The sequence below is a fragment of the Lagopus leucura genome, unplaced genomic scaffold (assembly GCF_019238085.1).
Source record: "Lagopus leucura isolate 7727_CA_CO unplaced genomic scaffold, USGS_WTPT01 Super-Scaffold_100091, whole genome shotgun sequence".
Lineage (NCBI taxonomy): Eukaryota > Metazoa > Chordata > Aves > Galliformes > Phasianidae > Lagopus > Lagopus leucura.
In genome coordinates this window covers 370,900-395,700 of record NW_024962320.1, presented here as the reverse complement: position 1 = coordinate 395,700, position 24,801 = coordinate 370,900, and the positions used below count along the sequence as shown (strand labels likewise).

The following is a 24,801-nucleotide window of genomic DNA, read 5'->3' as shown; positions in this document are numbered from 1 at the left end:
GATGGATGGATGGATGGATGGATGGATGGATGGATGGATGGATGGATTTCCACAGTGGACTCAGCTGAGCAGCTTTTTGTGCAGGAAAGCTCCAGCTCTGCCCTGAAGCCAACCAAGGGTGACAAGGGTGGTGACTCTGCAGGCATATGGAGAGAATCAGAGAGGGAAACTCTGCCTTGATGGAAGGGAATGACAATTTTCAGCTTGAAGCAGCTGCAAGTATTTACAGTTTGATAGTCTGAGACATGGGGATGCTAAAAAATATAGTTTATTTATAGAGTAACACTCATTTCAGTAGCACAGAGGCAGTCAGGGCCCAGGGGGCAAGCAACAGATGCTTCGGGTTTTGTTGTATGAGGAACCTTAACCAGTGCAGGGAAGAAGACACCATGCCCTGTGCTGAGCAGGTTTCCAGCACAAGAATTGTTTTCTGAGGGATGGGGAGAAATCCAGGTCTGCTGGAGCCAGCACAGCTCATCCCCAGTAAGCCTGGTTGGCATTAAGCTATGATATTGGGATATGGTTTTGGAAGTGAGTAGGAAGGAACTACAACACCGTCCTGTTCTGTCGTGTGCCAGTCAGACTGGAGGTGTAAACCATGGCTGGCAGTTGGGAAACACAGAGCACAACTGAATGCTCTCCCCTGCTGTCTGCTGGCAGCATCATCTCCTGGCTTCTTAGTTCTGGAGCGAAAAAAAAAACCCACCACATAACAGATTAAAGTCAAAATTTGCAAAGAGCCTTTCCAGGTCCTGTACAGGAAGTCCAGGGTGTGTGTTGAGGGACAGATAGGGAAACTCAAGGAAAAGCTGCTTTTGACTTGTCCTCTGCCTTCGGACCGTTTTCTGTCTTGGTGGCAATGCTGTAGTAGTAGGTGCGGATCGTGTTTTCCACTGAAAAAAATCCTGGACGCTCTTCCCATCTGCAAGGGCAGAAAGGAACAAATAAGAGCCAACAGAAAGGACAGAAATGGGTTGACCCAAAGGAGGAGGTAGCAGGCACCAAATAATGTTGGGGGGGGAACAGGACAAGCTGTACCAGGGCTAAGGAGACCTTTCTAGGATGAGAGGTGCAGAAGCAGAGAGGCTCTGACATCTTCCAGGGTTGATACAGGCGAATGAAGAGGGACAATAAGCAAGGAATAGATGCATTCTATGTGTTGTGGATTTGGGAATGAGACAAAGGCAGGAGACAACATTCATTTGTATTGTGCTGATGGGCCAGCAGAGAAATGAGCAAGGGAAGTCCTTACCTGTAGGTCCAGCATTGCATCATGAGGGCGTAAATCTCTGCCGGGCACTCGGTGGGACAGTCCATGCGCTTCCCTTGCTCTATGAAGCTGATGACCTCTGGGCCTTTCATTTTCTAGGAGAGGATCAAGAGAAAAAACATTTTAATTGTTTTGGAGCTAGCAACAGGCTCAGCAAAGGTAGATCTGTGCTTTGGGTCCATGCACAGCAAGTCCCATATAGTCACCATCTTTGGGTGTTTCACCCCAAGCCTGGGCCGAGCAGTGTCTGAGCAACTGATATTTCAGCTCTGCAAGCAGTTGGAAGGATCAAAGAGAAGATCTGCTTTGATTCAAACCCTAATGTTTTGTTTCCCATTTCCTCTCCTTTGCATGAACACAAAGCTGAAGGACCCAAGGAATCCAGTTTGTGCCTTCCGCAAAGTGGAAGTGAGCCTGTCTGCTTTTCCTTCTGTTCAACGGTGGCAAAAGCTCAAGGGAACGGAAACTGAAGTTTCAGTGCATCTCAGCCTGTCTTAGAGTGGGAATTCAGATTGTAGCATCCACCCACGATAGACCCAGCTCTGCCTCCTCACCTTGTATGGTTTCTGCCCGTAGCTGAAGGCCTCCCACATGGTCACACCGTAGCTCCATACATCACTCTTGCTGGAGAACTTGTGATAAAGGATGCACTCTGGTGCGTACCATTTCAAAGGCCACTTTCCTGCTGTCCTGGCCTACAGCAAAGAAAAACGAACATCTGCACCCGGAGATAAAGATTGCTCTGGGCCAAATCCAAGTTCTGCTTTGCTACATGTCTGTGTTAAATGCAGTCCCACATTGCAGGAAAATCCCCCTTGTCTGCATTTCTTCCTCACCTCGTGGATCTTTGCAAAGCCCCTTTTAATGCCACAGCACTGGGGTTGGACAGAATGTGATATGGTTGTGCAGCAGGTCTCCTGGGTAGAGCCCAGAGCTCCAGTTTCTGGGGGTCTCAGCCCACAGCCTGGAGGCCTCCTGCTGGCTATTTCCATCTTTTGCTCTGCTTACACTTACCTTGTAATAGCTGTCATCAGCACCGAGAGCCTTTGAGAGGCCAAAGTCACTGATCTTGGCATAATGCTGATTGACCAGCAGGACATTTCTTGCTGCCAAGTCCCTGTGGACAAAATTTTTTTCTTCCAAGTACTTCATCCCCATGGATACTTGGTGCATCAGCTCCACAATATTGCTGACTGTAATCTCGTCTCTGGGGAGGATGGAAAGACAATGCAGTAATAAAACTGCTGGACAACAAGGACCTGTCATTAATCTATACAACATAGTCCCCTCTAAGCTCTCCAACTGCAAAGGAGAATGAACAAGGACATCTCTGATCTAGAAGCATTGCCCCCTGTTAGCTTGCATTAAAAGGAATCTCTTGCTATTGTTACCCTCCCTTTCCCTACAAAGTCAGACTCCCCTGACAACAATGAGCTTGATGAGAAATGCAGAGAATCAGCCATGTTTTATTCAGTACTCACTTCTTGGAAGACAAGAACTTGTTGAGTGGCCCACCAGAAGCCATCTCCATCACGAGCATCAGGGACTCTGCCTCACAGACCCCAATCATGCGGACAATGTAGGGGTTGTCCAGCTGGTGCATGATCTGAGCTTCTGTCATCATTTCATCCCTCACTGTTTTCTCATTGTTGCTCTTCAGCACCTTAATGGCCACATCGATCTGCTTCCTGCACAGAGTACAAGAGGAACAGACACATGGATAAATTAAGCAGCAGCTGGATTCATGTAATATTCGCCTCTTGTAGGTCTGAAGGCATGCCTGGGAGCATGCAACACATACTACACTCTCAGGACACTAAGGCTGTCACAGAAAGTCCTGGGAAAGCCACCACTGACCTTCCAAAGTCTCTCTTATACAGCCCATTATCACTCTAGGATCTCTCTAAGTATAAACTGGATGGCAGGGGACACCTCTGAGCTCAGTCTGAAGCACCCTCTTCTTTCTCCCTGGGCATCTCACAGGGCAGCACTCACTTTCTCATTTTGTAGACTCCTTTCTTGACACAGCCAAAGTTTCCTGCTCCCAATTCTACTTCATCGATCATCAGATGGTCCCTCTTCAGGAATAGTTTCTTATCCTTCAGCTCCTCAGGGTCACTGTATGGGCTCTCATAAACACTGGTGTCCATGGGTAGCATGCGTGACTTCCCTGCATGTTCCAGAGAGATACAGTTGTTTGTAGTTGTAAATTATGTACTCTTCCCTGCCCCTCTCTCCTTTGTTTGGATTTTCTCCTCCCTCCTGGCCAATTCTCCTGCAGGATCCAGCATTCAAACTTTCTTCCTGGGCATCTCCCTTCCTCTCACAGCCCATGGCCTCACTGAATTAAAATAGAGGACCTGGGATGGAGGGAAACTTTGGAGCACTCCCATTCCACAGGTTCCTGCAGGTCCCAGATGTGTAGAATCATGAAGGTTGGAAAACACCTCTCAGATCATCCAGTCCAACCACCCACCTACCATCAGTATGGCCCACCAACCCATGTCCCTGAGTACCACATCTACACGTTTCTCAGACACCTCCAGGGTCAGTGACTCCACCTCTTCCTTGGGCAGCCTGTGCCAACACACCAACACTCTTTTGGGTGCTTAACTTCACCCCACTGAAATCCAACTGAAGACACCAAGAATTTAGTAGGCAGAAGATGTGGAATGGAACAGGACTTTGCTGGCTATTGGATACAGGCAAACAGTTCTGCAGCATTCTTGGCTCAGCACCCTGAAGTGAGAGGGATGTTCTTGGGTGCTCTTGTAGAAAAGAGGCTTTGCAGCACAGCTTTTTGACCAGAAAGTGATACAAATGGCAACTCCTATGGCTTGGGGGCTTTCAGAGATGCTCACCTACAGGCTCTGGTGTGTATCCATCTGCATTGAGAGGCCCAAGGTTTTTCTGGAAAAGAAACAGTGATGAAGTGGATAAAGCAGCCAGGGGAAATTGTTTTAACTTAAAATGGGAGAGGTGAGGGACAGGGAACCTCTGCAGTCAGAGGCCCAGCTGGTGGTTTCCACTGCAAGGTGCAGTGTTGGGCACAAGGATTGACATGGCATTGAGCAGGTCTGGTCTTGGCTGGCATGAACCCTGTGCAGCTCTGCAGCCTCAGAGCTGTTACTGCTTTCTGGAACAACTCGTCCAGCACAGCTCTGAGCCCCAGTTCTGCTTGCAGTAGTCACTGTAGCAGCCCACCACAGATTGTGAAAGCTCTTTGACAATCCGGGTAAATGCTCAGCCCTTTATTTAGGTCTGTTGGGCACTCACACAGCCCAAACTTGCTGGTTTCAGCACAGCTGGGCACTGAGCGTGGACTTTCCCCGGGGCTGGGAATGCAGAGGGAGCACAAAGACGTGGCCCATGGCCAGCGGCCAGCAGTGGGGCTGAGCATTCCCAGAACACAATCACATCTCCCTCACTCCTGCTCAGCAAGGAGGGCAGGGGGAGAGGGCTCCCCAAGGACAGCCCCATGTGTTGCAAGGAACACAGCGTGAATGGAAACCATTCTTGGCACTGATGGTAGCTATGCCCAACTATTCCTTGTCTCCATCCAAGCTGGAAAGGAGACAGCATTGCAGCCGGCCATAATATATTCCAGTTGAGTTGTTGCCTTTTAAAGAAGAGGACAGTTTGATCAGTTCAAAGTGCCACTAGATGAGGTACCAATAGAACAGACTCTCCCCACAACTTACGCTCACGGAGGGGTGGGTTGGTGGAGCTGGTGCTGCAGAGGCTGTGGATTGGGAGAGAGGAGTTATCAGTGAAAGTCTGCTTACACCCCAAGCAGGAACAGAGCATCAGTCCTTTGAGGATCCAATCCCTCCCACACAAATGTCCTTTTCTACCACTTTAACCATAATGGATGTGGAAACGTGCATGGGTATGGGCACTGTTCCCATCCCTCAGGAGTCCCACAGGACAGGATATGAAGTGATGGTTGTGACACCTGGGACAAGTGACTGAGGCCAGGGTTGGCACTGGCACCATCTCACCTGGCATGCTGGGGTTGGGGCAGCTTTCCCTCAGGTAGAAAATAAGCCCGTCTGGTTTGAGCTTCAGATATTCCACCAGCTGATAAAGGAATCAGGAGAAAAAGGGATTAAAGCAAACAGAAAACCATCTCTTCTTTTGCAGGCAACACGTGTGGTTTATCATAACGATTTCTCTCAGATTTATGGCAACCAGGGACTCAGTTATTTCTTTCTATCTGTGCACTAAGGAAACTCCTACATCATTTGTATCTGGGTGTCTGCCAGAGCTGGGAAGAGTTTGGGAAGTCAGATAAGCCCCAAAGAAAGACAAAGGGAAAACCTTTAGTAGTAGGGCTGGGTAGGGCATTCTCAGTGTAATGTCATTGTTGCCACAGCCGGAAGGGACTGTACGTCTGATAAAGACCGAAAGGAACCTTTGGCTTTCCCAGCAGAACCCCAGCATTCACTTTCTGGATCTCAGGCACTTTCCACTGCAGCACCCCCTGGTTCCAGCACAGTGGGGCCCTCACTTTAGCTGGAGACCACCACCCCAGCTCTGGCCACCAGAGCACAGGGGACCAGACTTTCTCTTCCCCTCCTGAGTGGCTCAGATTTCATTCCAAATTAGGAGCCTGGCACAGTTCTGTTTCCATTAAAAAAAAAAAAATGCCCCGAAGTCTTTGTTTTCTTTCAAATTCAGAGTGAAAACAGTCCTGGGAATTTGAAAAATTCAGCAAAACAGTTACAGTCTGCAAACAGCCCTCCCCAGAAAGAAGTGGTGCATTCCTTTGCTGGAGCAGCCCCAGGAGTTGGACTCAGTTATCCTTTAAGGGTCCCTTCCAACACAGGTTATTCTGTGATTCATTGGGCTGCAGCGTGCCCACAGTGAGCCAGGATAGGGGTTGGTACCTGGGCTTCAGGCACTTGTCACATCCCCTAAAACCCAGCCCCCTCCTCATGGATGGTATCTCACAGCCATCTCCTGTCTGCAAACAGCCTCTGTGGGGTGACAGGATGTGTCTCCTGGCACTTGGATCTGCGGTCATGTCAAGGTTCTGGGAGTTGGCTCAAGACTTATGGGCCTCCTGAGTCTTTGTGTGCAAGATCTTAAAGACTTTCCAAGCTCTTGGTGTCTTTAAGGCTCCAGATGGCCTTTCCTTTCCCCCAAGGCATGGGCAGATGTAGCAAGGGAGAAGTGCCTTTGCTTTGCTAGGACAGCAGTGCTTATCATCCCCCAGCACGGTACCTGCCAGAGCGTGTCAAACTTGGTCCCCTCAGGGATGGAGTACTTGCCAGACTTGTCCTGGTCGATCCGATAATGATAAACTGTTTTGCCATAGACAAGGGACAGAGCATAAGTGCCGTTTTCCTTTTTGTCTCTCAGCCTGGTGGGAAGAAGAACAAGCAGCTCGAGGTTTTGCCCTGCGAATGGCTGCAGTGGTGGTTGGTTATTTCTTTCTCCAACTGATTAGGGAGATAATTAAATTCAGGGCTGTCTCACCTCTGCAGAGGCACATTATTCTACAGAGCCTCAATTTCATTGTTAAATGTCCTTGTCTACTGAACCTTTTATCTGACATCAACCAGTGCATTAATTAATAAGCATGCTTCTTGCAGACTTCTACACACAAGAAACAAATAAAGCTCAAAACTGGATTCGTGAAATCTTGGGAAATAACAGATGTGGAGTGGCAGAGCCTGAATTTCAAAGATCCGTAACAACAGTCTGACCATACCTAACCAAACCTCTCAGGAATACTCACATGAAACAAATAACCAGAGGGCACTGGAAGTGGGGAAATGGTAGATGGAATGGGGATGGTACCTGCCAGGGTTTGTGTACTCACAGGAATTTCCCATCAGGTTGTGCCCCAGAGTAGAGCCTCCGCTCAGCTTCATCCCGGGCAATGTTGCCATGGTACCAGGGCATCCTCTCATGGGCTGTGGTTGCAATAAGCTTCTCCACCTGAGGGGCCTGGCTTATAATGGCCTGTTCAAGGGCATCCCCCTGGAAGAGAGAGAGAAGGGAGGTATGGCTTCAGCATATCTTGGAGTGATGTCACAAGGAACTTGGATGGTCCTGTAACTGAAGCACCAGTGACTTTAATCATGCCTGAAGCACTGCTGGATGGAATTTTGTTATTCTGTGCATCACTGTTACTCGCTTATCTGAATTGCTTTCTCCTCTTAAACCCATCTGATGTCCATTATTTGCTGGTGAGGGAACAAGAGCTAATGGCCTCAATTGCTGCAGGGCAGGTTTGAGTTGGATATTAGGAACAATTTCTTCTCGAAAAGGTTGATGAAAAATTGGCACAGGCTGGCCTGGGAGGTGGTGAAGTCACCATGCCTGGAGGTGTTCAAGAATCGTGGAGATGAGTCACCAAGGGACATGGTTAATGGGAATAGTGGGATGGGTTGAGATTGGGCTTGATCTTACAGATCTTTTCCAACCTTAATAATTCTATGATTCTAAGAGTGAAGAAAACATGTTCGTATGGGTGATCTGACATCAGCTTTGTAGGTGTCTTCTCCCTCTGTGTTCCTGGGAGACCAGGACCCCTTCCCTGGCTGCCTGCTGTCCCTGGGCAGTACAGTCTGGAAATCAATGTGTGTTACCATAAAGGAGTTCTATCAGCTCCACAGTTTATAAGGAGCTGCAGGTTTTCATTTGCCAGTAGGTGGCATTGTCCTTTGTGTTATCTACCAGCGGTGACAGTCCAGCTTCATGGAGAAACCCTATTGAAGGTCTCATTCTGAGCAGCACCTCTAGTCGAAAACGGGTCACTTTTAGAGATCTTTTGCAGAAAGGCTCCCTGGAGAGAATGATGCCTGAGCCATCTTTCTGCAAAAGACTTGGAAGTGACTGAACAGCCACTGTGGAGGCGACAGCAGGGAGAAAAAACTCATTGTATGGCTGCTACTATGGCTATCCACAGAGTTTTGCTTAGTCTGTCTACCTTATCCATGCTCCTGTGTACAACCAACCATAGCAATCTCTCTGTAGCTGTTTTTAAATTTAAACAATAAGCAGACTTGAGCTGGTACCCAGGTGCCTCAGGCTCATAGGCAAAGCCTCCGATGACTTTGCAGAGCAAAGGAAACCTGAGCAAGAATTTGAAGCCTGTTTGCATCATGACATTATGGAGGCACAGATGAGGGTTTAACTACAAAGAATGTCCTGTGTGCTGCAGAGGAGGAAATGGTGCATGGAGAAATGCTTATAGAGTAGCTGGTGACCAACCAACACCAAGCAACTGAGATATCAGACTGCTTTCAGTGCTTGCAGTCACAGAGGAGAAAGAGCTGGCTGTACCATGATGTGACAGAAGAGGAGGAAGATATTGATAGAGGAAGTGAGGATGGGAGGTGGCAGTAAGACCCAGAGATTTCTCCTTGCACAGCCCCATGGTGCTGTTGGCCACGACCATTACCTCCAGTCTCCATGTCTGTCGGACATACTCGCGCACCATGTTGTCCCTCATGCTATCAAAGACCCCAGGCTGGGGCTCCACGCCGCTGGGGCGGTTGCAGGGTTTGCGGAGGGTACAGCAGAGCCCATCAGCATCCTTGGAGTAAAACTCACAAAGTTCCTCAGGCCCACAGTGTGCTTTGCCACCCGCGATGGCGTAGGTTCCATTCATCTGGCGCTCGATGGCGTAATGATAGAACTGCAGGTTGCACACCATGGAAAGGACGTAGCCCCCCAGGCTGCGCAGGCACTGCCGCAGCAGGAACAGTCCATCTGACATGCCAGCCAGCTTCAGGTACTCCTCAGCCTCTGACCTGGCAATGCTGCCATAGTAGAAGGGAAGGTGAGCGGCAGCATCCGGCATTGCTGCACGAGTTGGAACTGCCCGGCTCGGCTTACACGCTACTGGTGCTCAATCTGGAAGGGAGAACCAAAGTTCTTCATTGATTTAATCTTTCAAAAATGGGTAAGTGGGATTCAAACACATTTATCCAGGGATTCTTCAGCCTTTAGGGTCACTTTGAACATTGCTTGCATGGGTGAATTCACATTTCTGCCCTGAGAATCCCGCACAGCAAATCCTCTGTTCTGCCCTGAACAGAGCTAGAAAGTGTGAGCAGAAATACACCTGATTTTCATCAAGTTCAAGCAGAGAATGCACCAAATCCTAGAGTGAATTGCTCCAGTCACAAATTACCTTCACTGTTAAAAATGTGCTTCTTACATCCATCCCAATCACAGAATCACAGAATCACAGAATCACCCGGGTTGGAAGGGACCCCAAGGATCATGTAGTTCCAACCCCCCTGCCTAGCAGGGCCACCAAACATACACATTCAGATCAGGTTGCCCAGGACCCCGTCCAACTTGGCCTTAAACACGTCCAAGGACGGGGCATCCACAACCTCCCTGGGCAGCCCGTTCCAGGGCCTAACCACTCTCCTAGTAAAGAACTTCCCCCTAACATCCAACCTCAATCTTCCCTCCTTCAACTTAAAACCATTTCCCCTAGTCCTGCTGTTATCAGCCCTTTTGAAGAGTTTACTCCCCTCCTGGGTGTAGGTTCCCTTCAGGTATTGATAGGCTGCAATGAGGTCACCCCGCAGCCTTCTCTTCTCCAGGCTGAACAAGCCCAACTCCCTCAGCCTGTCCTCATAGGGGAGGTGCTCCAGCCCCCTGATCATCTTAGTTGCCCTCCTCTGGACCCTTTCCAAAATCTCAATGTCTTTCTTGTACTGAGGGCTCCACACCTGGACACAGTACTCCAGATGGGGCCTCACAAGAGCCGAGTAGAGAGGGACAATCAGCTCCCTGTCCCTGCTGACCACCCCTCTCCTGATGGAGCCCAGGATCCCATTTGCCTTTCGAGCTGCCAGAGCGCACTGCTGGCTCATATTCAGTCTCTCGTCCATCAGGACCCCCAGGTCCTTCTCTGCCGAGCTGCTCTCAAGGACCGCTCCTCCCAGCCTGTACAGGTGCCTGGGGTTCTTCCGGCCCACATGCAAAACCTTGCACTTTGCCGTGTTGAACCTCATCAGGTTCACCCGAGCCCAGCCCTCCAGCCTGTCGAGGTCCCTCTGAATGGCATCCCTTCCTTCCACCGTATCAACCGCACCACTCAGCTTGGTGTCGTCAGCAAACTTGCTGAGGGTGCACTCAATTCCCTCATCGATGTCATTAATAAAGATGTTAAAGAGCACCGGTCCCAAGACAGACCCTTGGGGGACACCACTTGTTACCGGCCTCCACCTGGACATAGAGCCATTGACCACCACCCTCTGTCTGCGGCCTTTCAACCAATTGCTTATCCATCGGGTCGTCCACCCATCAAATCCACTTCCCTCCAATTTGGAGATGAGGATGTGGTGGGGGACCATGTCAAAGGCCTTGCTCAGGTCCAGGTAAATGACATCGGTCGCCTTCCCTTCGTCCACCCATGCCGTCACTCCATCATAGAAGGCCACAAGATTAGTTAGGCATGACCTTCCTTTGGTGAAGCCGTGCTGGCTGTCTCGGATCACATGCTCATTCTTTATGTGACCGAGCATGTTGTCCAGGAGGATCTGTTCCATCATCTTCCCAGGCACGGAGGTGAGACTCACCGGCCTGTAGTTCCCCGGGTCCTCCCTGCTCCCCTTCTTGTATATGGGAGTGACATGACCCTTCCTCCAGTCATCTGGGACCTCACCTGACAGCCACGACTTCTCAAATATGATGGAGAGCGGCTCGGCAACCACCTCAGCCAGCTCCTTCAGGACCCTGGGATGCACGCCATCTGGCCCCATAGACTTGTATTCATTCAGTCTAAGGAGGCACTCTCGGACTTGCTCTGCCCTTACAGTGGGGAGGGATTTACCTCCTTGGTCCCCACATAGAGGTTTGGGGATGCAGGGTTCAGGGACGTGAAAAAGACTAGAATCCTGGCCACCAGTGAAGACCGAGGTGAAGAACTCATTCAGCACCTCAGCTTTCTCTTCATCTGTTGAAGCCAGTTCTCCTTTTAAATTTACCAAAGTAGGTACGCCCGTTTTGGCCTGTCTCTTCTGGGCAATGTACCTGTAGAAGGTACCAATGTTGTCAACTTTTACTTCCTATTTTCTCTTTGGCACTGTTCACAATAAAAGGGAATTCTTTCTCCTCTCTGAATAAATTATTTTTGCTGTAAAAGTCCATTAGGACAAAACTTCAAATAAATTAAGATCAAAACATCTCATGTTTTAATCTTTATGTCTAAAGAACATGTAGATATACAACTGCAACAAACACAGCAAAAGAAAGTAAATACAAACCCAAGTGATTCTAGGCAGACATTACCCAACACTTGACAGGAACAAGAAGAAGCCTTCCTCTAATGGTCCCTTGATAAATTGTATGGACTTTTTTTCCTCCAATACCTGATTTCTGAATTTGGTCAATACTTTGATTGCAATTTCTGTAAGTTCCTATTCCTACATCTTGCGTGTGCTCCAGGGAAAGCTGGAGCTCAGAGGTGGCTGGCTGTCATTGCAAAGCAAGTTCAATCCCCCAGACCCCGTCAAGCTGAAATGTGCAAGCATTACTGGAATCCCTGCTCAGAGCAGCTAAAACCAGAAGCAAACCTACCATCATGCTGCTGCAGTGCTGGTTCTTGGTGAAAGTGCGGTGAGAAATGGCACTTCATTGACTGAGTCATTGCAGAGCCCCTTTCCCTGAGAGTTACTGGTTTTGTATCAAAACATCTAAAATCACCCACGTTGATTAACGGAAATCCTACAACATTTACAGGGTCTCATTTGTTCCCTGGAGCCTAATCTTCAGTTTTGTCATTACGCAGATGCTGACCCCAAAAAGACCAGAATCAGAGAATCACAGAATCATTGGGGCTGGAAAAGACCACTAAGAGCATCTAGTCTAACCATCAGCCTATCCCCACCATGCCCACTAACCATGCCAGTCATGGTGTCCCTCCGCATTTCCCACAAATGCATCACTCATGTTTATAGTAAAGGAAACTCAGGCCAGCCTCTGGTATTTACCCTGATTTTTCTCAGCATCACCCCCATTTCTGAACATGACAGGAAGAGTAATGCTGATCATTGGTCTCACTGTGCTGTTGCAGAAGTGGCTCTCAGGCTGGAACTGTGCTTGGTTGGCCATCAGAATCACAGAATCAGAATGGTTGGGTTGGAAAGGATCTTAATGATCATCAAGCTCCAAGCCCTCACTGAGAGCTATGTGCCCCACACCAGATCAGGATGCTCAGGGCCCCCTCCAAACTCGCCTTGGGCACCTCCAATGACGGGGCATCCATCACTGGATGTGCCATGCCACCTAGCTGCCTCTTGCCAGCTCTGGTCTCCCAAGGCTAGGGAAGGATCTGATGTGTGCTCTGTTTTGGTAGGAATGGTGTAGGAGCTAGGAGGAAACCATTCTGCTCTGTGCACGTTGCTCAGTGTTCAACAGACCCAATGGGGAACTGGATTTATGGCAACCAGACTCTTCTCTCTACCTATTTGTTTGTTGTGCTCATTAAGCCCAGGAGTGCCCCACTGATGAGAACAGGAAGGGAGAGCAGGCGCAGGGAGGAGGTCTTTCAGCTAAGGCAGGAAACCACAACAGGAAGCCGTCAGCAGCACTTGCAGCCTGCACGTGGAATGAGTGTAAGCCCTGTCAGGCAGCTCAAGCAAGCCTAAATTCTGAATTCTGAAACCCCTTTAATCAAAGTCAACAAATGAAACAAAGTGGGATCTCGGCCGATCTGCCAGTATGAGACAGAAGGCAAACGAGAGCACACCACAGCTAAAAAGCTTGAACAGCAGTCAGTGCTTGGAGCTCATTGGAAATGCTCCAGGCAGCAAAGCAGCCCTGATGTTGGGTTCAGTATCCCCCATTTCTGCTCCTGAGATTGGAGCACTGGTGGTGGGTTGAAGAGCAAGCACTGCAACTCCTGTTTTTTGACTGCAGAGTAAGCTGATGAGTCATGTTCACACAGGAAGGAAGAGGAAGCACTGAGTATGCAGTGGGAAGGTTGACAGCTTCTTCATGTGCTACTAATTTCCACTTGCTACCTGGGATAAACAGGTACAAGGGTGAGGCACCCAAACTCATTGGTTCCCTTCTCTGTAAAGTCTGGGACCAAAACATCACAGAAAATGGAACATTTGAAAACTGTTCAATCAGCAGAAGCCATTGATCATCACTGAGCTCCTACAAAGTTTCCAACTGCCTACACAGGCAATTTGGTCACAGAGTGTTTTTCTCTCCAAGCCCAGGGTTGGAGTCAGGAGAGCCTCAGAGAGATATCAGAGTGAAGGCTGGGATCAAAGCTTGGCTTAGGCTATGGAACCCCTTGGTTCTGGCCATGGAACCCCTTTTGCATAAGACTTGCTGCCACAGATGAACCATGTTATCACTCTTTAGAACTCTTCTATGTTCCCAGCCATGTGCAAAAGTCACGTCCTGAAGTCTGAGAGCAGATTGATACCCTTGAACAGGATGATTTACAGCCCTGACAGTGTCCAGGCTCTTTCTCCTACCCACACCTCAGGGCTCCAGGGCATGGCTAAGCTCTCACTCCAAGCTATGGCTCTGTTCCTCCACATTGCCTCTGGGTAGACCTGAGCAATCCTGGCACAACTTCAGCAGGCTCACACAAACATCCCAAAACTTTCTTTTCCTGCAGTGTAAAGTGCAGGCAAAAATGAGAACTGATTTCATGGGTTGCTTTGCCAGACATGACAAACCAGTGCCTGGAGGAAGCGATGCAGGGCTTCCAAGCAGCAGGACCTGTTTTTTCCAGCACCTGCTCTATCTCTGTCCCTCAGGGTGCAGCAGTACAAGTACTGAGCGTTCCTGGTTGGTACTTTGAGTGCTCAACCCGTTGGGGCTGTGATAATGGCATGTTTGCAAGTTGGCGTTATGACACGAGGAGGCACTGGAAAAAAAAAACCACCCACGTAAAAAGTACAGTCTGCATAGCACGATGCACAGGAAAGCCAGGCAGGAAGCCATCGAGACGTCAGTCAATCAAATCTATGTGTAGCTGCCCACTCGCTTTTGAAGGGTTGAACAATGTCACAAGTGTAGAAGTTGCCCTTAGATGCCAGTGAGTTGAGGGCTTGCTATATGCAAGATGATGGGCTGAGCTGGTTCCCACGTCATGGGACGTGGTGTTTGAAACACTAAATGACAATCGAAATAACTTCAGATCAACTTTAAGTGCTTCATAGTTTAAAGCAAAACCCTAAACTTGCTTCGGATTGTCCTGACTGTAGCCTTCTAATTGCTTGCGATTAATGTTCAGTTTTCATTTATGCATTCCATGGCAGCTCTTCCAAAGATTTCCTCATAAGCACTTACATTTCCTGGCTTCAGCTGCTTTCTGACCTCCTTGCTGCTGACTGCACACCCAAACCTCAGCCATCCAACCACATGTTAACATTTGAGCTATGTGTGAGTGGGAGTTGGTGAAGCTCTGAGCCCATTTCTTTGCTCGCCCAAGCAGGGTGCCTAGTGCTTGTCATTGAAGATAACGATCTCCTTTACTTGTCAGTGTGTGTTCCTGACTCAGTCCTACCTGAAATGGTTGTGTTGACTGAAGTTGCATGGAAAAAGCTCCCTGGTGTGGCTGGAAGCCTGTATTTTTCCCAAGGACCCCATCTGTTCTCATTGCTGAAGTGAGCAGGTAAACCCAACCTGCTCATCTGCCCATGGATTCCTGGCCGTGTACAGAAACTCTGCACACCTCTGCTCTTTGAAGTGCAACATTTGGCCACAGAGAGAGCCCACAGTCCTTTCTGAAAGGAAAACATATAATTCCACAGTGGTATTTATGAGTCCCAGGCAGGGGCTCAGCACTGCTGGGACGCTCCTGCTCCACATCTCCTTGCTGCTTTGCTTCAAATTGGCCCCTCTAAACCTGAGGCTGAGGGTGCTCATCCTTCTCAGAACGGGAGAAACGGTGCAGCAGAGCGTGGAGAATTGATGACACGCTTGTTTGGTGCAGTCAGATGGCAGTAAAGGCCTGAGCTCATTCATATCCTGCTGGGGACTTGTTTTCCTTCTGTGGTTATTTGTCAGATGCTAATGAGCGGAAGCAATTTGCTCTTCTCTCCTTGAGAGCAGGAGATGGGGAGGGGGCAGGGAAGGGGGGGACCACCTGCCTGGGCCCTGTGGTTACAGCTATCTGCCTCCTTTGCTCCAGCTGTTACTTTAATGGCTGGGATTGCCATGTTGTCTGGTGCCAGCCTGCTTTTCACTGGTGGCTGTGAACCCGCAGAATGCTGGGGCAGATGTTTCTGCAGTACTGCACAACAGAAATCGGGCAGATTGTGGTCCCCTGAGCCAAAACAGTGAGAGTAACTTTGTTTTTATGACAGTTACCCATTTAGTTGACCACAGGAAAGCCACAGGATACCAGAGGGTGGTGGGCATGGAACTGGCTCCCCAGGGATGCTGGAGCTCTCAACACTAAATTTTCAATGGTGCTGTGTGGAGCTGGGAGTTGGATTTGATGATCACTTCCAGCTGGGGGTGTTCTATGAGTAGTGCAGTAGGAAGCACCAGTGGATCACTTAAAGGTGGTGGTCCTACTTCTGGATCAGCACAGGCGAACTCCATGCATGAAATTGTTTCCTATTTATGTGTGGCCAAGCCTGTGGTGCATCACATGCTCTGACAGCTTCTAGCTATCTCTTAGTGCTTTGCTTATGAAATATTAATAGAAAGACAGTGAAGCATGCAGGTATCAGTGTGTTTCTTGGTGCAGAGTGGCTGCTGTTTGCTTTGCACTGGGTGATTACTGGCCACGGGGTTGGTAATTAGTTCTGCCACTGATTATAGGAGTTTGAGCTCCTTCCCTAAAGAAAAGTGTATTGGTTCTTTATATTGTGCTCTTCTTCCATGAAAAGATCCCTGAACAGGAGTTTGTTGTAGGTAGGACCTAGCAGACCCTGATAAATCAGAATGTCCAGAACCATATTAAAAGTGCTGCCTTTGATGAGGGTCTCAAAAATCCGATTAAATGTGATGCTTTGCTTCAAGCCAAGCTGACACTAATATTTTGGGGATACACGGTAGTATGGACAGTCCCATGTACCCCGGTACAGGGAAAAGGACAGCACTGCTGTGCCCTTTAGTAGCTGGATTAGTGCAGGAACAATCCTGAGTTCTGGTCCCCACAGATGGGTGTATTTCCCCCCTGGACCTCCTGGTTTGCAGTAGCATCCTCTCCTGTTTCAAATATGCCCATTAAGGAGCTTCTCTTGGAGCACAGGTGGGGTGCAGGATCCACGGGTAGGGGTGATAGCATAAAGCAGAAGAACACTGCCCTAAGGCAACTTGTGCTCAGCTGCTGCGTGTGGATTTGCTTTGGAAGGCTGTGAACACCCTGCTGATCCTTTGTAGAGCCGCTGAAAACACTTCTGGCCCCCTGGACCCACTCATCCTGAACAGCTTTTAATTAGGTTCCAGCGTGGTTGAACACAGTGCATTGTTCACTGCCTGGTGTTGGGGAGTGCTCTGTGGTCTGATAACTCAGCTGTGGGTCAGCGTGTCTAAATGAATGATGTCAGGATGTCCTGAGGATGGGTGAGCACAGCATCTGTCCCTGCATTTACCTGCTATGCAGGTGGAGCTGGAGCTGACAGCCAACCAGAAAGGGGTTGGGATTCCAGCAGGGTGAGTGTGCAGTCCTTGAGAGACAGCTGTTCCTTATGCAGCTGTACCAGATTGGCTGTTGGACTCCATTCCTTTGCTCCTGGTCTTGGTGCTGGATCTCAGTTATTCTGGAGAGGGAGACAAACTGTCTAGAGATACCTTGGGCAGCTCACCCACCTGCTGGTTAACCTTCCATTAAAGTTCCTCTCAAATGGGTTAAAACCTGCTGATTCAGTGGAAACACATTACATCTGATACGTACAGAGATTAATGCTGATCTAGTTTCAGTTCCTCAATCTTTCTGATTAATTTTGTATGAGGCAATGGTTACTGTATTTTCTCCCTACTGAGCTTTTGTTATTGGATCATTTGATATGGTAGATCTTGCCAGGCTTCTGTTGGTCTTCTATACTGCATTGGTCCACCCCAAACTATCCACCCCAAACTACCCGGCTTCTGTCTATGACACAAGGCATCTTTTCTTTGGACAGTATCTCTACACATAGCCATAATCTTGCTCTCGTTTATAGTCCTGCTCTGAAGCTCCCCAGAGCTCTCCAATCGCTGCCATTAGGGGAAGAAAAGGACAGGAATATGCAATTACTACTCAAGGAGGAGCAAGCAGGTTGTATTGAGGTGGTGTTGGTGCCCTGAACCTGAGCCAGGAGGAAGACTGCCATGTGCTTGAGGTGCCCCATAACTCAGCCCCACAATGCTGACACAGTAGTACCTTAAGGAGATGACCTTCCTCCAGCCCTGCTAGAGGGGATTTAGGCAGACAGGGTAAAAATATCCACTCAGAACTTGGCTGAGACACCAAAGTGAACTTCCCTGTGCTTGCAGCAAGAGCCATGGGCTCTCGAATGGCCGTGAGTCACTGAGGTTTCTCAATCTCATTTTGAAAGGCCAGGCAAAGGGGTCTAGCAGCCGGTGTGGGCAAGACCAAATGTGGGGCTTTGGCTGTTTGTCTCTTGCACTGCTTTTGTGAGCAAAATATTCCTGTGAACAAGTGGGAGGTGGGAACGGGGTTGGAAGAGGGTTGGGTGCATTCACTGCTTCTTGGATGCACAAAGATGAGTTTTGTTTACGTGGAACAGATCAAAACCAAGGCCCTGCCAAACAAAGTTCCAACAATAAAAAAATCAAACCACAAACCCACCCATATGATTCAGTGCTGGTAGTGGACACTATCCTGTCACCTGCATGTTGTGGATGGAGACAGCTTATTTCAATATGTGTTTTGGTACTAGAAGTGTTTGTAAACATTGCAAGCACAGGATGGAGCAAGTGAAGGGCCTGGCTGATGTGACTAATGAGCAGGGACTAATTATGTGCATTATATGTTGAGCAGGTGTGACAGCAGGTAGGGAAAGAGAGCAACCATTAAGCATCTGAAGAATATGATCGTCTTTTGGAGTAAAAGCTTGTTTGGATGCACTGAAAAAATGATGTGAAGATAATGGAGATGATAAGCAGCCTTACTTTCCACTCATTAATAAGAAACATTTTCTAATAGGATCCATCAGGATGTGGAACAGTATCTCACTTAGCACTGGGTCAGAAAAAGTACTGCAGGGAACTATCCTCCATGGGCAGGAAGAAACTGGGATGAGCTAATAGGACTTTCCCATATCTAATTTCTGCAATTCTGAGTTCCATTTAGGGAAAGTTACACTCTCTGTTTCTTTCTCTGGCCAAGATAACTTCTAGTCCAGCCAAAGCTCCATGGAATACTGAAAAACACTGAATGCAGAAACATTTTTCTTCCACTGTTGACATTTTTGGGTGGTCTTTTGTTGAGCATCAGTGTCTGAAATGAGAACAGATCCTCTGCCTGTTCACAGACAAGGGATACATGAGGAGTATTACTGCTCCCGTGCACTTTTTTGTGAAGTATTTTTTTGTGATCAGCCACACTAAGGTGAAAAATAGCTTTTTCTCCATGATCCGGCAGATTCTTAGCTCTCATCCTTTCTATGCTGTCAACGGAAAGTTGCATCCATCAATGGAAGGATGCATTAATGTCTGCTTATTCTGTCCCTGCTGCTTACTGTGGGCAAGATGCACCATATCCTGTAACTCTTCCACCAAGCAGACTAATGTTGAACACTTGCAGCTGAAAATGCGAACACCATCCTCTTTTCTCTGAACACAGGACACTGCATTGAGCAGCAGAGGGTTAAAGCTGTCTTTTGGAACGCCCTCTGGTCACTATGCTTCTGCTTTATCCTCTTGCAGCCTCCCCTTGTCAGCTGAACATGCCAACTACTTCTGTTGTGGTCCACCAGTAACCCATCAAAACAAATTCTTGAAGGAGAACATTGCGGTCCAAGGACAGGGCTTTGTGCTGCAGTGCCCTCCAGGATGCTGGCTCCCACCCAGCCATGGTGGGACAGGCTGGATGTTCCCATCCCATGGTTGCTTGGGCACTGCTGGCAGAATTGTTGTTGCTGAGACTCACCCACCACAAACCAGGCTGAGAGACCAATAACAATTAGTTGCAAATAGGTTTTTCTTCTGCAATCCCAGCAGAGACAGAATGGAAAACCTTCCAGGTCCTGGGGAGCTGGGGCATTGGCATCTGTGCAGGGCATGTCTTGCCCTGCGTGGGTCCGGCTGAGTTCTCAGAATTGCCCAGTGCTGTTTAACCCTGCCCTGGTAACGTGAATGCAGAGCTGCAGGTAGCACTGAACCCTCCTCAAGTTCTGCCTGTGCCTCTGGCATCTACAGCCACCTCAGTCTCAGGGCCCTCTTGCAGGCTCCCGTCTGTTCCTGCACCTAAACTGCATTCCTTGGGGCAGTGCTTGCTGGCTTTTTGCACAGCAGAGGCAGTCTGGGCTGTGTATCTGTCTGCACTGCTTCTGGCTGTGGCAGGACTCTTGCTGACATCCGTCTGTCCTTTATACTTTGACATGATGACAGCTGTGGGAACCCTGAACATCTGATGCAGGATTTGGGGAGAGCTTCTTCCATTGGCTTGGAGAAGTGTGTGCAGTCTCAGCTCCTTGGGGCTTTATGAAATGAGGCCGTAGTTGTTTAAAATTAGATGTAGTTACACTCTCACCTCTGCCTTTCAGCTCTGTGTGTGACAGATTATAATGTCAGATTAGACACCAGGGGGTTAGCCATACATGTACATCTACACCCATAATCTTCAGGATGAGAGTAAACATCTAAGAGGAAGAGGGTCATCATTCTTACTCAAAATATCGTGTAAGTTTTCCATCTACCCAGCGGATCTCAGCTTTTTAGATACTGGTGTGGTCTGCTTCATGGCCATACTGGGAGTTTTCTGATGGGATGGAGAAGCAGCAGATAGGAGCAGGATAACAGGTGTTCTTAATTGACCCAACCTATCATGGCTTTCTTTACTTAATGGGCTCTACTGAGGGATTATTTAGAAGATTTTCAGAAGCATAAATACTTTTCTTTTAAGGCTTTAATGGATTTTAACATTCATCTAGGCGCACTGTTACTTTCTTATTGGCCAAAAGTTTGACTGAGGGAGAACCTGGGCACAAAGCAGTGGTGCTGTGCCCCTCAGCTGCAGGATTTTCCCTAGGATGTGAGCATGAGATTTGAGTCAATAAATGGTAGTTGACAGTTCTGTTATTTCTTGAGGTTTGTCTCTATAGAATCTTAGAATGGCACAGGTCCAACCATCACTCTGACCTACCAAGTCCCATTGCTAAACTGTGTCCCTTAGTGCTTTATCCACATGTCTCTTGAACACCTCCAGGCATGGGGACTTCAGCACTTCCCTGGGCAACTCATTCCAGTGCTTGACCAGAAAAATAAAATAAAATGGCATCTCAGAACCTAACAGCCATCTCCTACTTGACAGCAAAGGTTGACTGAGCATTAAGTTGTTCTGAGCTTTGAAAGGCAAAAGATGAATCTCGGCTTGAAAGCTAATTTACAGACATGAGAGGAGCTCTGTAAGCATTTTTTAAGAGGACTGAACATTCTTCAGACTGCAAGGGGTTACAAAATGGTAGTAAGAAATTCCTGAAGGAGAAATTCTGAAGAGAAAAATGAACACTTTGGGAAGCAGGGGAAGTTGACTTGGACTTCAGTAACTCAGCTAGTTCTTGCAAAAGCACATCTGCTCTGCAGTGTAGGTGTGTGTTTGCATGCGACCAGCAGGCATTTGGGCAAAGCGTGTGACTTGCAAGTGGTAATGGAAGTTTGCATTCACAATCACTCACTTCCTATGTGAAAAGGTCTGTTCTGAGTGTTGAATTGCATCACTAGCAGGCAGCGTGCTATCTCTATTTTCCAAATTCAGAGCTGAAGCACAGTAAGTAAAGGGCTAATCTGCATGAGGCTTTTTTGTTACTTTGGTAATTCTAAGGACTCTCTGTTCTGGTTATTTGAATACGATTTGGGGATGTAGAGTCATCTTAAGACCTCCCTCCCCTAGGGTGGCTATACCTTTCTGTTTGGTGGAGTTTGAAGAAAGCTGCCCACGTTCCCCATTGCCACTGCTATCTGCCCTCTGTTCTAGGCTCTATTCTCCAGCCTGGGTCCCCCTATTTCTTTTGTGCCCATTTAATCCCAGACTTAGCAGGGCCCTTCCTATCATTTCTGTGGATTTTGTAAGCCTAAATTAGCATAATTCAGTGATCGAAATCATTTGATCGGTGGTGGGGAAAGGATGTGCTTCACACATCTTTCTGTTCCTGATTCATGTTGCTCAGCTCAAACCCACAGAGTCCATGTCGGCAATATTCATCTCGGTGTCCTTTGCCCTTGGTATCTCTGCTGTTGTGCTGCTGGTCCCCCCACTCAGGACTTGTACAAGTCAGAGCTGCTGCCCTTTCTGACCTCTAGACCATAACTGCTCCATCTGTATTTCCTGCGCTGTTTGAGTAGGCTTAGGACCTGTACAAAGCGTGATGTTTTGAAGGCTTTCTGCTTCTTCTGAAGCCATTTACTTTACAGGCAGCACAGGGACTGCAGTGTCTGACAGTTCTCAGAAAATCCTCTTTCTCATTAAGCTTAATAGGAATCAGCTTTAAAAAAAAAAAAGCCATTAAAATCCACATGCCTTTATGATTTTTCTAATACTGCTGTGGCACCATCCATATCTGTGTAAGAAGCTGTATTCTTGGGAGCATCAGCAAGCTCTACAGGGACTTGGGTGAGGGAAAAGGGTGGGGAAAGACTGAAAATACACGAATCATCAATATATGAGGAAGCAGAGCCTCGTAGATCAGTTTGCTCGCCCCCTGCCAGGCTACCTAATCCCTTCTCCAGTCTCCTCTGCAGTTCTGCCCATGTGATGGGTTTCCCACTCATCTCTGCAGCGTGTATTCCACCATCTAATGGATCTGCCCATTAGGAAATGTTTTCTGAGGCTTAATCTCAATTTTCCTTTGTTCTAGTTTATTCCATAACACCATGGACTGTACTTGAACTGATGGGACTTGGAATTCTGCCTGTTTTCACAGCAAAGTGCAGAGCCGTAACAGATGAGATGACAAAGAAATTAAGAGAAGCAAATGTGAATTTGGTAGCCTATTTTCAGAATATACTTGCTGTCATATTTTTCAGTAGGAAATCTCTGAAGCCCTTCTTGGTTACTTGGAGCATTATCCAACAGGTGCCAAATACCCTCATTCTTCTCACCCTGCTGCTTGGGCTCTCGGGCAGCAATGGACTTAAAGGGAATCTTCCAGAGAAGACAAATTCTGATGTTTTATGTCCAGAGATAAAAGAAAGAGAAAGACTGGCCCCAATTATTGGCCTGTAAGCTCCCATTTCATCTTAGGATCTAAATACCTCAACACGAAAAAGAGCCGTGAGGCCCCATAACGCTGTGCTGGTCTTCTCAAGCAGCAGAGGAGCAGTCAATAGAAGTGTAGAGAAGTGGCACAGTGAGTTCAGCTGGGCCTATTAACACCAGTGCTTCACAAGATCTTCCATCCTGCCACAAACCTGCGACTCTACCAGGTGTGTGGAGCGCTTATGAGGCAAGGAACAAAGCAGCCATGTTGTAGAACAGCTACCGACAGCGAAAAAGAAGGTCTTACCTGGCTGGCGGGTGTGCAGGACGTCCCGTCAGAGGGTTGTTATGGCGGTTTTGAAGACAGAAAGGAAAGGAGAGGAAAAACGTTCTTTGGTGAGTGAGAAATGTGTCAATTTTGGAAGATAGGAGGGGAAAAGGCCGTAGCATCCAGTGAGCTGTCTGGCGTTTGCTAACCCCCGTTTGCCGGTTTCTTTGAAATGTGACCTATTTCCTTCTTGCGCAAGAAAGGAAGAAAAAATAAAAGCCGTATAACTCTACAGAGTGAAAGAGCACCGAGATCTCAGTGCCAGGTCTTCAATGGAAGGATACAAACCCGAGGAAGGTGCTGAAGATCTGTTTTTATTTAAACAAATGTGTTGAGCACAGATGTTACCTGACAGCAAAGCTCTCTTCTTGCCCATTAAGCGGATGTTCGTTGGGAAGCGAGCCTTGCACAAACACATCTGCCATGCCATGTCCTTGGGTTCTCAGCCTTTTGGAATTTTTCACATCTTTGGTGTGACAGTTTGTGATGGGTTCTACAGGTTAAATCCTCTCCTCATCTATTTTTCCTGCTCAGCTTTCTGCTCAACTCTTCATAGTGCCACTACACCAACAGCTAGGAACCATCCAACACAACCCAATGTGCCTTTTTCTTGGAAGGGCTTTCAGCTGTTCCTCAAGGACATGTCCGCCTTTCCAGAAGGGAATGGTGTTTCATCACCAAAGAGCTTGTTGCCACTTGACAGCTCCAAACCCTGGGTTAAGGGGTTTGGTATCAGCTAATGGGTGACCAGGAAGAACGGTCACCAAGCTGTGACTTCAGAGTGCTGACTGCAAAGATGTTTCACAACAGGAATGATGGAGAATCCCAAGAAGATCTCAGAAATCTGCAATCTGGTAGTTGGGTGTAGGGCTGTAATTGTGGCAAGCTGAGCTTGCTGATGTTGAAGATTTGAGAAAAACAAATACCACTGTTGGGTTACACATGCAAAATGCAAGAGGTCCTCAAGCATTACATGACTGCACAGCAGTTCATGGATGAGTCCCCTTGAAAAGCCCCGTGTTTATATCTTGACATGGAGCTCTACGTGATGTTCACCCAGAAATCTGTATTAAAGTCTGTTTCAAGCATAGGGTGAGATCCTGAGATAGCAAATGAGTCACCCAGACAATTAAAAAAGGGGAAAATGCAGTGTCGTAACACATTCACCTTTGCAGTGTGAGCAGAGAGGTCTTGCTTACCAGCAAGGCTCACTTATGCATTTGTCCCTTGCCAATAATCCCCACAAAGTTGAAGCAATGCGTAACGACCTCAGTAATTGGGTTTTTTTTCCAGCTTTGCTTTCAGAGCTAGCAGTGGCTCTTTCAAGCTGAAGTTACAAATTTGGGAAACACCAACCCCATTTTTTTTTTTTCTAACACCTGGCATTAATTAAACTGTTTTTCCACAGTTGGGCAATTAGTTTGCATGTCTCCACACCAGTGGAAAATCAAAACCATTTGTTTACAGCCGCTTTTGTTCACAGGTTCTCAACCTGCAGTACTTGAGCTGCAAACAAAGCAGAGCATTTGTTTATTACAGCAGTTGTGAGAAGCACAAATGGAGCGTTGTGGTGTTAGGTACTGCACAAACATAAAAAGGATCAGTCTGTGGCCAAAGAGCTAGTCCCAACATGGATGTGGGGCCAGGCTGTGATGTAGAGCCAGAGCTGGGAACCCTGCCCAGTGCAGATGTAGCAAGAATTCTTAATTTTTATTTCATGGACAAAATGGTTATACAAAATGACCCCATCAGGCCTCAGCATTGTCCTCCATCTGCGAGAATGGCAGCCTTAAAATGAGAACAGCAGCCTTAAAATGATTGTTGGCCTACAAGTGTTGCATTTGAGACACGGCTTAGTGGGCAATATTGGTGGCAGGTGGGTGGTTG

The 24,801-nt window shown here is 47.9% G+C and overlaps 1 protein-coding gene across 1 annotated transcript; it reads right to left on the bottom strand.

Annotated features, from left to right (window-relative positions):
* Positions 1-289: 289 nt before the first annotated feature.
* On the bottom strand, positions 290-23,039 carry LOC122188872 (tyrosine-protein kinase ZAP-70). The gene is made up of 13 exons (XM_042887527.1): positions 22,894-23,039; positions 8,685-9,139; positions 7,098-7,258; positions 6,497-6,635; positions 5,272-5,350; positions 4,972-5,012; positions 4,132-4,180; positions 3,266-3,440; positions 2,752-2,958; positions 2,285-2,477; positions 1,825-1,965; positions 1,253-1,365; positions 290-922 (listed from the first exon to the last, which is right to left on the bottom strand). Exons 2-13 carry the CDS (start codon positions 9,084-9,086, stop codon positions 799-801), a joined length of 1,824 nt encoding a protein of 607 aa, XP_042743461.1. The 5' UTR covers positions 9,087-9,139; positions 22,894-23,039; the 3' UTR covers positions 290-798.
* Positions 23,040-24,801: the final 1,762 nt, after the last annotated feature.

Coding starts and splice junctions, on each gene's coding strand:
- LOC122188872 (XM_042887527.1), bottom strand. CDS start 9,086: ATGCCGGATGCTGCCGCTCACCTTCCCTTCTACTATGGCAGCATTGCC. Junction 3,441..4,131: donor ATACACACCAGAGCCTGTAG/GTGAGCATCTCT, acceptor TGGAACATGCAG/GGAAGTCACGCATGCTACCC. Junction 1,366..1,824: donor ACGGGCAGAAACCATACAAG/GTGAGGAGGCAG, acceptor ATCCTCTCCTAG/AAAATGAAAGGCCCAGAGGT.